General features: G+C 42.1%; 1 protein-coding gene across 1 annotated transcript in view; it reads right to left on the bottom strand.

Moving 5' to 3' along the window:
- Positions 1–262: 262 nt before the first annotated feature.
- LOC307246838 (peroxisomal acyl-coenzyme A oxidase 3-like) overlaps positions 263–15,488 on the bottom strand; it is a 63,013-nt gene continuing 47,787 nt past the window's right edge. Inside the window, exon 19 of the mRNA XM_080022868.1 lies at positions 263–1,490. Coding sequence (XP_079878994.1) covers positions 1,371–1,490 — 120 coding nt within the window. The 3' untranslated portion in view covers positions 263–1,370. The remainder of the gene's footprint in view (positions 1,491–15,488) is intronic.

The following is a 15,488-nucleotide window of genomic DNA, read 5'->3' as shown; positions in this document are numbered from 1 at the left end:
ACATCAAAGTTGATCAGCCAAACGGTATGACATGCCGAATTCCATAGAAGGACAAACTAGATGTCTAAGATACTAGAATGGGTTAAAACACAAAAATGAGGGGAAATAAGGATCACAAAAAGACTAGAAGAATGCAAAATTTATTGCATGATCACATGTAATTGCAGACACATTTAAAACAGGACAAATATTGTGAAATTTCAATATCAATAATATCAAGTTAAAATGTAATACATATATCCCTTTGCTAGCGATCAAATGTTAACCCACACACTTACAGAAGATTTGTACAGGAAGTCAAATTTAAGAATGTTAGGAATTTGGTATGTTGTTATAGCATCCAAAAGGAAATGCTAGCACCAGTTAGCTTGTGTGTCTAAAATATTCCTGATTGATCCTTGTTGATCTGAACCTCACTCATACGAAGTTACTGATAAACCACACCAGTTTATTTCCCCAGATTTTCCCCCAGCTACATTAGGCAGCTCATCACCCGGTTTCCACTGGCAAGAGAAAGCACCTTCTCATATTATGAATTATTGATATTTTCATTTAATCATTAAATATGTAATAATCTGGACTCAATCAACGGGTCAACCACAGCCAGCCAGTCCAAGTCATCGCACCATCAGCTTCATGGCTACAAACAGCCTCCAATTTATAAAGAAAAGGAGGGGGAAAGAGAGGAAAAACGGCTTTTATATCAATTGATTTTTTATAAATTGATTTTAAATTTCTACCAAAGAGCAATCTAATGGGAGATGGCATCGGTTGCCTCCATTACTGCCTCCATTACGGCGCAAACCTCGTGCACCAGTCAGCTCTAAATGGTGCACTACTCGGCTCCTCCTCTTTCTTTACCTCTGAGGAGCAGCCCCAAGTTCTGTATTTGGAGCCGTGGCTTATGTTGTGTAGAAGCTGCGCCTGTCTATTTAGAATGGTTGAGAACCATTAACATATGCATTTGGGTAAGAACAAATGTGTCACATGAGTCTGCGCACAAACTAAGAACATTTCTATGCACATTCTTGAATGAGGCCCACTGTGATTAAATAACCAAGTATATTCACATGATTTGACTTTAAATATACCTCTTGAATTGATTTTGAAACAATTTTCATATACATTCAACTCAACATACAACCGTGGATTTGCATCAGACTTTGTGTTAACAAAATTTGTAGATGAAAAGACTGTCACAGCATTTGGCACGTGACAGGTAATCCCTGCACAAGCAACAGCGGGGAATTGAATAATTATGTTGATAACATTATAACATTGTGTTGCCTTGACAGAGAGGGACATTCTAGTTTGGTTCCCTGCTGTATGATGTGTTCGTAGACCAACATGGAGAGGTGCTTTTAGAATTCTTAGAGTTTGGCTTGGAGGGATCCAACCTCGGGTTTGTCCCAACAGAACTCCTTCCACCAGGACGGGCGTTCCAACACCTTGTTGCCTTGGAGAATTGTTGCCCAGATGTTACTATACAGCTACACAGGGCGGAAAGGAGGAGAAGACATGATTAGTCGGGTTGAGTTTAGGGAAGATTGCCCTCACAATTTTCTTCTGTATAAACTATCACATTCGTTCGGCTCGGACTGCTTTCATCAAAGTTTATTACCTGGAGAGCAAACAAAACACTTATAGGTGTTAATATGGTTCAGTTCTGGAAGCAGTGACAGCTTAGTTAAGGTGCTGACCGCTGGCAGCAGTGTTTTTGTTGTGTTTTTCTTTTTTCTGTTTAATTTAACCAGGTTTATGTGTAACTTCTGCCTCAGATTATCTTCTTCTGCACTTGGGTCCAGTACACCTCCTCATTAAACCTAGGGGTAAATAACTGAACGGAACAGAAGCGACTGCGACAATGACATTAGATGCGGGGATTACGCTATACGTATTCATGGATTAGTAAAGCATTTAAATAGACTGAATGCTTTGACAGTAAGCAATCATCTGCCTATGTTTTGTCAGGGCAGAATCAGCTGCTAGTCGTCAGATCGTGTAGATTTGGCAGTCTGATCATTTCATCGGGGGCTTGTCATTGACGGTGTCACCCTCCAGGACTTAAGATAGAAAAAATACATAGGGTACAAAAACTTACACCATCAAAACAGTGTACTGATATCAAACAAATGGAAAGACGCAAAAACGGCTGTTTATCGGAATTTTCCAAAAAGTATGAAAGTGAAGCTAAATAGAGTTCATGTGTTTGCAATTCAAATAGTTGATTTGCATTGCAAACACATGACCTTAGTTTACTCTCGGTTTCTTGACATTGCCCACTTTTTGTGTTTCTGTCACAAAGATCACGCTAGATGAAGATTAGATACCAGTCTCTTTGATTGTTATTGTCATTCTTCGGCGACAGCATTAGGGGAGTCACTAGCGGCAGCATTTAGCTATGCCAGAACATGAACAACGTTTAAGAAGCAGAACTTGAAATTAAAGACAGTGAACAGTCAGAATAATTGCCTGTGTGACTCAGACTGTAGCCTCAGGTCCCACGCGCCAGCATGCTTGTTTATGTGGTAACAGCTTAATTCCTTCGGGTCTAGGAAGATTCTGGTGAGTTTAGAATCATGCTGCTGACGAAGGGGGTTCTGAGAATATGAGTATGGGTGACTCTCCACAGTATATTTTAAACAGTTACTTTTAATGGCCTCATTGGATTAGAGTTTACTGGGAGGATGAATTTATTTTTCCTGACTGAACAAAAACAAATACATCACATTTACATTTAGTCATTTAGCAGACGCTTTTATCCAAAGCGACTTACAATTGTTCAAACACCGACGGGCGCAGCCATCAGGAGCAATTAGGGGTTAAGTGTCTTGCTCAAGGACACTACAGCATGCTAGCAGGAGGAGCCTGGGATGGAACCAGCAACCTTTAGATCACTAGCTCTACCGCCTGAGCTACCATCCCCATGGTACATATACAAAGAACATGAGCTGTACTTAAGGTCCATATCACAAATTAGGGATGGGCAATCATTCAATAATACATTTAAAACAGTTATATCTTTATATATTTAAATTATATTTATATACATATACTGTACATCATATACCAGGTGCAGGCTGTCCTTCTCATTACCCCAAAGCTCCGTTCATAACACACTCATATTGCGCCCACATGCCCACACCCACCTAGGGTGTTGTTAGTCATACATGATGTCGACATTCTTCAAGTGTCTGGCTTGTGTTCAAGTAATTATTAAAAAACAGTGTTTAAAATACAGATTAATAAAATGTTAGAATGAATTTGCTTTTATTTAGAGCTACATGTGGTGACTTTATAGAAAAAAAATTAAAAAAATTACAAACTATTAATTGTTATAAGTTTAGGCGTTAGAATTAAAACCTTAAAGGATAGGCTGTTTTTCAACCCAGGCAACTCACTTATACTTATACTCCGCTGCAGCTTTTTGCTGTGCTTAAACACAGTGCAACAGGGCAATCCTTAAGCCTTTTAAAAAAAACTGGTTAAATCTCCTTTTTTAATATAAGTCAGACAGTCACTTTATGTCTTTTTATGTTATAGCTAAAACCTTGCACCACTTGCGGTGCAAGCAGTTTTAAATTAATTGTGATATAAGGTTATTCTAAACATCTTAAAAATGACATAAGTCACTTAAGTAACTATAATGCCAGTTGGGAGGTTGTGCTTTGAATAGATCGGGACCAACCTCCTTATCAGGCCTGGGTTGAAAAATAGCCAACCTATCCTTGAAAAATGCTGCACAGAATACACTGCAGCTACCACAACGGGATAAACGCAACCTGGTCTCTATAGATTAAAATAATCAGCAAGGTTGCATGTCAGGCCACACCCCAAGCATGATCATTGTACCACTTTTTTCCACAGGTAATGGTGGAAAAACTGACTGCTGGGATATGCTTTCAGTGAGAGGAGAAAATACAAGGTCTCTCTGTCAGACTTTACCCCACCAGCTGCTGGGCATTTATACAGGGAAGCCATTCAATTCATGGATCTGCATCACCCTTGACTCAGAGGGAAATTCATAGAAAGTTGATATATACTGGGGAAACACGGTTCACTTACTGAGACGCTGAATAGCGCTGAACAACGCTGATCGATCGTTTCCTTTAAAGCTAACGTCCAGGTGAAGATCATTCCTCCAAATGCCATGTGATGTGACCATTTTGAGAGAGTTTAAACTTTTAAATTGTACTACTTTTACACACACAGTGAGACATTGTTGTGTAGGGGACCTGTACCAACGCATACCACTGAAGAAGTCAGGCTGACGTCACTCCCGTGGACAAGCCGAGGATACGGTTTTACTTGTCTGTGAAAACTTTAGTCTCCGTGTTGTTATGGTTTACGAGAAGCGGGTGGAGGAGGTTCTAAATCATATCGCGGACCTTTATCTGACTAGTGCAATAGATCTAAGTCAGTGTAAGCAGGACTGGACTTAATTTTCAATTGACAGTGAATGACAGTGATACCGGCGTTATCCCGGACTTGGACAACATTACAAACAGTGGATTTCAACCTCATTGTGATGATGAAACTGAATATTTTCAAGAACCACCAGAGGAGACCGACGATACGCCTGTTGTTGTGACAACGGAAGAAGTTGATGACGTGATGAAGTCCGTTGAGGGTGGTGATGCAGATTATGAACAAGTAGTAATGCACAAGATTCTCAAGTTTACCTGCAAATGCAGCCAGGGGCCAAAAGAAAATGAAAAGAGGCCCCAAACAGGCAAAATGAATGCGGTCTTTACCATAATTTGGTACTAATATTATTAGTATCATATTATAGTAAAGACCACATTCATTTAGCCTTTTTCCTGCAATGCCCAGTGTTTCAGTTGATCCCACTAGATGGTGCACTCCAGACACAATTGTCCTTTGTTGGAGTCTGGTCTGTCTGCTCTACTTCACCTTTGCGGCAAAGGTGAAGTCAAAGGGCAAAGGCTTTGAGCCCTTCTGTAAAAATGAGTGGACAAAAGAAAAGTTGACAGTGTGTTTAATCAGGAGTGGAAAACTAAATATTTTTTCACTGAAGTCCGAACAACGGCTGTATGTCTTATTGCCAAGAAACCGTTGCGGTTTTCAAAAAATACAATATCAGCCGCCACTTTTCCACCAAGCATGCTAACTACGCTAGCAAGCAGTCAACGCAAGAACGGGCGGCTACTGCTCAGAGGTTGGCAGCCAATTTACAGACTCAGTAAAAGATTTTTCAGCGACAAACTACTATTCAAGAGTCAAGTACCAAGGCAAGTTATTTGCTGGCATTCAAATTAGCAAAGGGCAGCAAGCCTTTCTCCGAAGGGGAGTTTTTGAAAGAATGCATGGTAGAGACAACAGGTCTCTTGTGTCCAGAGAGCAAAAACAATTTTGGAAAAATGTGTTTATCACGCAGGACAGTGACTTGCCGTGTAGAACTAATTGAGGAAGACATAGCCAGCGAGTTAAACAAAAAAGCTGAGTCATTTAAGTTATATTTGTTAGCACTGGATGAAAGTAACGACCTAAAAGACACTGCTCCGCTCTTAATTTTTATCAGAGGGATTAATGACAATTCTGAGATAACAGTGGAATTTTTGACCATGGAGTCCCTAAAGGGGAAAACACGAGGAGAGGATTTGTATGACAGCGTGTCTGGTGTCATCGAGAGGCTGAAGCTACCTTGGTGTCAACTTGCCAATGTCACAACGGGGAAAAAACCCCAAAAGCATTTAATAAATAACAAATTTGAAAAACCTTGCGTAAAAACATCTTACTATTCATGTTTGGCACCCCTGGTTCTACACTTGCGTGCTTTGGCTACCCTTTAAAGGGCGAAACTTTTTATGTAATGAATTTGACATGGAATTTATATTAGTTCACACAAACACTCTCCATCTATCTGCTACTGGCCCGGCCCGTCTGTCAAATTTTAAAACCCATTGTGGCCCCTGAGTCAAAAAGTTTGCCCACCCCTGCTCTAGTCATGCTGGAGAGGTTGAAAAAGTGAAGGAGATCCATGACACACAGTTGTGGCCTAGCGTTTAATCGTAAAAATAAACATTTGTATAGCAGTTTTCATGCAGAGAATGCAGCTCACAAAGTGTTTTTTGTTTCAGCAAACACCAAAAATATAAATACAATAATACACAATAATAAAAAAGACTAAAAAATACAATCCAAGGGGCATAAAACAGGGAAGATCATATAAGTAAAATAATAACATTTAAAGATATAAATAATTTAAAATAATAAAAAGCTTGTTGATGATTATAAGATAAATTAAAAATGTATATTTTCAGTTGCTGTTTAAAAATGTCCACTGAGCCCACCTCTCTAATACTTTTTCGGTACCGTGTTCCACAATTTAGCTGCATCGTGGAAGAAGGCAGATTCCCCAATTTTATTTTGGGGGGTTTTTGGAATGTTTAAAAGACATGAAGACACGTAAGAGGGAGCTGAACCATGAAGAGCTCTGCATAAGAGAAGAAGGTCTCAAGGAAGTAGAAGAAGGAAGAAGGAATCAATTCTAAAAGATAAAGGGAGCCAGTGCAATGTAGCTAAAACAGGAGTAATTTGCTCTCTTCCTTGTTTTCGTTTAAAGTCAAGTGACAGTGTTCTGAATTAGCTGTAGTTTCTCAACTTACTGTTTTGGAAGACCAGTTAAAAGAGCCTTGACTTCCGGATGGAGTAGACACGCTGAGTATCGATCCTGGAACTTTTATTTGTCTAACCTTGCAAAACCCCGTAATTTCACTTTAACTTGCCACCAAGTGGATGATGTTGTTATTTTGAGCAACATATCACCGAAATATGGCAGCCCAATCAACCAAACAAAGCGAAGAATAACAAACCGTAAAATCCAATCTCTCCGGGAAAGCAAGCAACAAACTCAACATGGCGACCATAGCTAGCCTCCTAGAAGAACACCAAAAAGCCTTCTCCCCTGACTTTTGGGCAACCATCTCGACACTCCAAGCAAAGCTAGAACTCATTCAAGTTATAGTGTAGGACCATGTTCAGAAGATTGCTTCGCTCAAGTCCAACGCCAACATGGTGAAAGTGAAAGTAGGCCCTCGGCTGTACCGCCTGCCTGAACATGAACGCAAAGTCGTGCAGGTAGAATTGAAGGCCACACTGGACATAGGTGGTAGAGGAGTCTACGAGCGACTGGTGTAGTCCCATTGTGCTGGTAGGTAAGCCTGATGGGTCGGTCCACTTCTGTGTAGACTACCGAAAAGTCAATGCGGTGTTCTAATTTGATGCGTATCCAATGCCCTGGCTCGACAAACTCCTTGACAGGCTAGGCATGGCTCCATTTTTTATGACATTGGATTTAACAAAGGGCGGATGGCATATTCACATTTCGCCATAGTTCAAGTAAAGATAGGCTTTCTCCACTCTGCGGGGATTGGACCAATTTGTAACCCTTCGGTTCAGGTTGTTCCGGGCCCCAGCCACATACAGAGACTCATGGACCAGGTCCTGCGTCCGCATGCAGCATACACGCTGTCTACTTAGGTGACGTAATTATTCACAGTGACACCTGGGGGCGGCACATGCAGCATGTGGGTGCAGTGCTTTGAGTCCCTGAGGCTGGCAGGGCTCACTGCCAACCCTAAGAAGTGTGTGGTTGGGCGGAGTAGGTACAGTATCTGGGGTACCACATGGGTGGAGTACTGGTCCGACCCCGGACAGATTCAACTGCCACAGTCGCGAACAGTCTGAGACCTAAGATGAAAAGGAGTTTACCTCCTTTTTCATCGCAGCTCGCAGTTGGGGTGGTCGGAGTTGGTTATCGCAGCTCGCAGTTCTTGGGGCTGCCCAGTCACTACAGGAGGTTTGTAGCCGACTATTTGAAGCTGACCATCCTGTTGTGTGTCAGATCCCGGCCAGTGGACGGAGAAATACCAGCAGACATTTGATAAAGTAAAAACAGCTCTTTGTGGGAAGCCAGTGCTGTGTACACCTAACTTTTCTCTCCCTTTTTGTTCCATATGTCGGAGATGGTATGGCGCAGATGGTAGTGGCTGTGGGGGGTGGTGGTGGTTAAGCCACAGACGGCGCTGGTGTTTTCCTGCCATGATTGGTTGGACCCAGCTGGGATAGCTTTCTTATGTGTTGTCTTGTCTTACAGTAGAGATGGCGTGGGGCAGGACGCTGCCACGCCTGCAGACCAGACCAAGGAAGCCCAGACTCTGATTATTTTATTATACAATTATTTAAGGCTTTTTTTGTTTATGGTTGTGAATAAAACACTCTCCATGTTGGTGCCCCACTGCCTGAAAGAGTATCCCTCCCTAAACCCGTACCTGTGGGCAGAGACTCCCACAAAATCCTTTTTCACTAGTTTTGATCGGCAGCTGAATGGAATAACAAGCCTGTCCATTTTAAGAGATAAATTCTCCAGCTCCGCAAGTCTGAAGAGGGCCTTGCGCTTCCGAATCTCTGACACCACTTTTGGGCCTGTAACATTAAACTCCTTTATTGGGCCAACTGCAAACTTTCTGACCCCTGCCCGCCCTGGGTTCATACTGAGATATCATCTTATTTTTTTTTATACTCCATCATTTGCTCTCAGCTTCCCATAGTGGCCTACAAAATATCAAACAACCCAGTTTTCAATCGTACTATTAAGACTTGGCTCTAATTCAGGAAACAGTCTACATAGAGCTTCTATTCATGGGCCAATTTTAAATAATCACCTATTCTCCCTGTCCTGCTCTTACCCCGCCTTAATGACCTACAGTATATGAGGATGGGGTCTTTTCATCCTTTGCATCCCTGTCAGTTAAATTTAACTTGCCCAATAGCCTCTCTTCCATTTTTTCCAATAAGGCATTTGTTCAAAAGCAGTTCCCCCATTTCCCCAACCGCCAACTGAATCGAACATTTACTAGTTTCTCACCCTTTATTTTGAGCTGCTGATATCTATTATCTATGGCAAAATCGACTCCATGAATCCCACCCCACTACTGCACCTCTCAAGGACTCCTGGGGGAGCAACTTACTTAGGTAGGTAACTTAGGTATCAATATGTCAGACGGCCAGTGGAGTGACATTCTCGGTCTTGTTCACTCGTCATCTAAGTGGGCCAGGCATGGCCTACTGCAGTGCAAGGTGCCCCACAGAGCCCACTTTACCAACGCTAAATTGGCAAAAATATATGCAGATAGAAAGAATGCCTCTAATAGATGTCAGCAATCTCCAGCTGACTATACATATGTTTTGGACATGCCCGGGGCTGACTGACTTTTGTTCCATTTTAAAACTATTGAACAGGCCTTCAACACAAATAACACCCTAACCCCCTGACTGCTTTGTTCGACCTCCCCCAAACTCAGAATATGCCCACTACATTACAGCATGTCATGGCCTTCACCACTTTGTTAGCCAGACGTTCCATCCCTCCTAAATGGAAACATGTCCACCCACCCCAAACACAAGACAGGTGGATACAGGATGTCTTACAATGCATACAACTGGAAAAGTTAAAATTCTCACTGAAAGGATCTCTGAAATCCTTCCACAAGACCTTGAGTCCCCTACTATTCTTTATCAGGGACCTCACTATCTCTTCTGATGCTGATGGTGTTTCAGAGTTGGAGCTCGCCAGAGTGGGAGAGAGGGATCCTCTTTATCTATTGCCTGTTCTACAATATGCATTTTCCATTTCACCTACTTTAATTCAAACTATTATTATTATTATTATAACTATTACTATTCACTTTTCATTTATCAATTTGTTATTCGCTACAGTTAATCGCATTTACTACATATGTTTATTTATTGGGGTGGTTCTTTTTCTTTGCTTTTTCTGTTGCAGACACCTTACCTTGTCTTGGATTTGATGTACTGACTTCACCATGTCTGTAGATAACTCAATAAAAATAATTTGCTGTGATAAAAAGAGCATTACAGTAGTCCAGTCTACTTGAAATAAATGCATGAATGAGCTTCTCAGCATCCAGTTGAATTGGCAATATTTCTGGAAAAGGTGGAAAAATGCTGTTTTGGTCACCTTGTTTACTGTATGTAGGATTTCAAACTTGAATCAGTCTGAAACGACACCTAGATTTGTTACTTCCATTTTATTCTGATGACCAAAACTTCCTTAACCATTAGAAAGTGCATCTCTTTTGGCTTTGGGACCAACTAAGAGTATTTCAGGACGCACGCGCCCTTGTGGATTAATGGGACTTCTGTCGACAGGCTGAGCAGCTTCAGATATCTGGGAGTCCACATCACAGAGGACTTAACATGGACTGTTCATACAGACACTCTGGTGAGAAAGGCGAGGCAGCGTCTTTACCACCTCAGACAGCTGAGGAAATTCCGGGTCTCGGTGAGGATCCTCAAGTCCTTCTACTCTGGAGCAGTGGAGAACATCCTGACAGGCAACATCACTGCCTGGTTTGGGAACTGTACTGCTCAGGACAGGCAGAGGGGGATGCATTCAGCCCACCGTACCACTGGAACTACCCTCCCCTCCCTGCAGGACTTATATACCAGTAGGTGTATTAGCAGAGACCGCAGGATCATGAAGGATCCTCATCACCCCAACAACGACTGTTCCAGCTGCTGCGGTCAGGCAAGCGCCTCCGCAGTCACACAGCTAGAACAGAGAGACTGAGACGGAGTTTTTTCCCTCAAGCCATTAGAACTGTCAATGCTGACCTCACCAGGGGTCCTAACTGAGCCATGCACTAGGCTCCACTACCTACTGTACTGTATGTAGCATACTGTACCGCATACTGTGTCACTGTTCAGGGTTGTTCGTGATGCCGTATTGCTGCGCCGTACTGTTGTATACTGTGCTGTATTATCCCAAACACTACCTCACACTATTCACATTCACATGCCACTTTAATTCACATGCCACTTTAAATGCACATATCTGTATATACATAGGCTTATTCCCTCTATCTATTCAATTTTATTTATTTTTATTTTTATTGTATTTTATTCTATATATTTTTATTTTATTCTATAAGTATTCAACTTACTGTATTACGTTTTAGGAGTCAGTTAGTCGGCCCATAGAAATACATTTTTTTTTTTTTTTTTTTTTCCTAGGACATATTGTGTGCTATTACCGGGTGCGTTACATTTCACTGCATATATGTATGAAAGTATTTATATGTATGTGACAAATAAAAATCTTGAATCTTGAATAAAAATCTTGAATCTTGAATCTTCAGTCTGATCTTCATTTTATTAAAAAAAAACGTATTGATCATTCATTCACTCATTGCGGCCAGACAGATAATCACAGAGCATAAGGCATTTATGTAATTTGGCTTGACAGAAATGTATAATTGTGTATCATCAGCATAGCTATGAAAATTAACATTGTGTTCTCTGATGATATTACCTTGCAGTATATATATATATATAACAATATAGTGAGAAAAGAAGGGGACCAAGACATCTTCCTTGTGCAACACCAAAATAAATGTCATATTTCTTTGATACAAAGAGCACATTCTCAGAGACCAACCCAGTTTTCTAGACCAGGGGTGGCCAACCAGTCAGAGACTAAGAGCCACTTTTTTTTACTGTGTTACTGCAAAGAGCCACATCATACACATGGGCACACATGAACACACACACACACACACACACACACACACACACACACACACACACACACACACACACACACACACACACACACACACACACACACACACACACACACACACACACACACACACACACACACACACACAGACCTCTGCTCAGCCAGATTTATTGTAAATGTCACACACCAACATGATAATGACAGAAATTGACTCCTAGCCCCAGCGACCCGACTAAGGATAATCGGTTGAAGATGGATGGATGGATGGATTACTAAGACCACAGGCCAGTTAGTTACTGTCTCACACACACAAACTCTCAGTTCAAAAAGTACTGCTGTTTATTTATTCATAGAGGGGGGAAATGGACTTCGAGTTTAATGATAAGGATGTATTTTTTTCATGTTGGGTCAATTTATTCAATAGTGTCCCTTAAACCCTAACCTTTAAGAATCAGTTTTGGCTCTTGCCTACCATACACGATCCGATGCTTTGGCCATCCACATATACCTGGGACTAGGTGTTCCGGAGCCCTAGCCACATTTTTGAAAATGTGTGGTTAGGAGGATCGAACCCGCTATCGGATCTCGAGTTCAAAGCCGCTACCATTGAGCCAGGACTCCTAAATGAAAGTACTGCTTTTCCGCGGTATACCTCTCAGTTCAACCAAGTCCACAAACAAAAATATAATAATTAACAACAGCGTTTTTCTCTGACTATGCATGTTGCTTAGTGGGACTTCTGGCATTCCTTGTCTTGAACAATCCTCTTCAAATCTTGTATTCTGTTGTTGCCACTCGAAGCAATTCTTTCACATGGGTGTCAGTCAGAACAGATCGATGCTTTGATTTCACATGTTTTAGGGTAGAAAACACAGACTCGCAGACGTATGTTGACCCAAACATTGACTATCTTAAGCGCAGCCGGTTTGACATTGGGGTATTTTTCCATTGGCACACTTTTCCAGAACTCAATGGTCCCTTCCCTTAAAGCAGCTTTCAGTCGGTCCTCCTCACAAAAATCGATCATCTCCAGCTCAGCCGTAGCCTCATCTGTGACGAGCGAGGCTTTCAAACAGTCCGTATCCGCATTAAATGGGTCGACGAGGAACGTAATCCGTGGCCTTTTCAGTTGTAGATCACGGAACCGGGTCACAAAGCTTTCGTGCAGGTTTTCAACCAGTGTTGCATATCTGTCTCTTTTTTTTTTCAGGGCGGCGCTGGTGACTTGCCCGCTGGCTTTTAGCAGAGTGGGAAAATGCGTTAAATCTCCCTTTTGAATATGCGTCTTGAACAGCTTCAGTTTGTTGACAAACGCAAACACACTTTGCATCAGGTCAGGGTTAACTTACCCTGCAGGGTCAGGTTCAGTCTGTCCAAGTGACACAGCAAGTCCACCAAAAAGGCCAGATCCATAATCCACTCCGAGAGCTCAGGATAGTCCTTGTCCTTCTCTTCCATGAACAGTTTCACGGCATCCAAAAGCTCAAAGAAGCGAGAGAGTACCTTGCCTTTTGACAGCCACCTCACAGTGCAGTGCAGCGGCAGGTCACCTGGAAGCCCTTGGTCCAGCTCAGCGATAAGATTCCTGAATTGCCTGTGGTTAAGCGCATGTGTGCGGATGTAGTTGACGATTTCCATCACAGGCTTCATGACGTTGTCTAAATTCAATGATTTAGACACGAGTTGCTCCCTGCGGATGATGCAGTGGAAATTCCAAAACTCTGGAAATGTTTGGTCAGCTTTGCACAGCCGCACAAGCCCATTCACAGATCCGATCATGGCTGGCGCTCCACCCGTGGCTATTGCAGTTAGTTTCTGTATGGGCAGATTTGCTTTCGTAAATGCAGCCATCATTGTTTCTTTCACATCTATGCCACGGGTTCTGTCTTTTAATGGCACTATATCAAGGAGTTCTTCTTTGATCACACAATCGTTTGACACAAACCGTACAAATATTGCCAACTGAGGCTTGTCTTGTATGTCAAAACTCTCATCCAATGCGACACTAAAATACTCACATGCTTGAAGGTCAGATCAACTGTGATTCAATCGCCGTGTGAATGTCCGATATTCTGCGTTCAACAGTGTGGCGGGACAGTTGGATGTCTGATACACTTCGGTTTAGTTTGTGGTCTTCAGGAGACATGATTTCAACAGCGTCACTGAGGCATTTTTTAACGAAGTCCCCTTCATTGTATGGCTTTTTAGCCTTTGCAATGTTCCAAGCCAGTTGATATGATGCAAGCGTTACGGTCTCTGAGTGCTTTGTAAATTTTTGGAAAAACTGTATCTGCTTTTCTGCCTGACTTTTCAAAGTGACCAACTTGTGTTTGCGAAGTTCAGTCCCTTTTGGAAATTCCTGGTCGATGTTAGCATGGAGTGAGCTGAAGTGGCGCTGAAGATTTGAAGTTTTGAAATGCGCTAATGACGCCTGACATATAAGGCAGAATGGCTTGCCATTACGTTCAACAAAAAAATATAAACTCTCCCACTCTGTCAAAAACGTCCTGTGTTCATCTTCATATTTTCGTTTTGCTGTGCTTTTTCTCCCTGCCATTATGAGAGCGAACTTGACACATTGTTTACTACTGAAATGATCTCGTGGTCCGCTTGCGACCGTAGAAATCAGTGTTGTCATATTGGCCCAATCTGGCAACACTGGCTGCAGCTCGCGTGTCGCTCGCGAGTCGCGACACACACACACACACACACACACACACACACACACACACACACACCCCTCCAGCCTTCACAGTTCTCCATCGGGGATGTCGGATACGCAACGCAATTCACTGGCCGATCCATCTTATATGTTGACTACTAACCATGTCAATAGTGTTGAAAATAAACTTCCAAAGCTTTTAGAATCTTATTTGGTGTTTTATTAGTCCTAATGCCTCGTTAGACGCGTTCCAGTCGCCTGGAATGCGTCTTTACGTTGACTTTGTATGGAGGCGCGCCGCCCCGGCGCTTTTGGTGTAAACGCGGCATTAGGACTAATAAAACAGGCGTTAATGGGACATGACTCCTGCTGCTGTCCGCTTTGAGTAAATGAGGAAGTGATCCGCGGTGGAAAACGAGTGATACATCGTAGCGATTTTATAATCATAATAGCGAATGAATGGCTGCGCTTTTTTTTTTCTGCGTTTTTGACGCTTGTCATGTGAAAGCCCCTTAAGAGCTGCATGAAACCAGCCAAAGAGCCGCATGAGGCTCGCGAGCCGCGGGTTGGCCAGGCCTGTTCTAGACGATTGATGAGAATGCTGGGGCCAATTGTGTCAAATGCAGTACTCAAATCAAAGTAAATAAGAACTGAGACCTTGTTTGCAGCAGCACTGAATCTAAGATAACTGACTATTTTAGTTAGAGCAGTCTCTGTACTTTGATAGTTTAGATTAGATTTAAAACCGGACTAACTTCTCTAGCATACTGTTTTCATGTAAAACGTTGAGTGTAGTTGATTAAAGAATTGTGCAAATTCTTCACATTTGAAGGCAGAAGCCAGGCTAAGAATAATAAAGGCTGGAGTGGGATTTAATAATCGGTCAGTAGTTGAGAACAGTTTCCGAGGATTGCTGCAATTGTCTGCAATGATCATTGAAAAGTGGGTTCTTCTCTCGGTACAGACAGCATTGCCATAAGTAGAAATGTGCTCCTTCAAAATGTTACAGTGGATCTCTAGTTTAGTTATTCTCCATGCCTGTTCAGCTACACAATTTCTTAAACTCACGAATAGTGCTATTTATCCATGGTGATATTGCAATAGTGGAATGCTGTCCAATGCGTTACTTAAGTTACTGTTTAAGCCATCAACAATTTTATTTATCGAACAGTGTACATTATAGGGATTAAAGGAGTTTGTAGGTTCAGAAAATCGGAGGTTCAGAAAATCGTTTTGCTGTGGCATCCTAAGAACCGTTTT

The sequence above is a fragment of the Zeus faber genome, assembly GCF_960531495.2.
Source record: "Zeus faber genome assembly, chromosome: 22".
Classification (NCBI taxonomy): domain Eukaryota; kingdom Metazoa; phylum Chordata; class Actinopteri; order Zeiformes; family Zeidae; genus Zeus; species Zeus faber.
The sequence above is the reverse complement of the archived record's forward strand: the minus strand, read 5'-3'. Positions and strand labels throughout refer to the sequence as shown.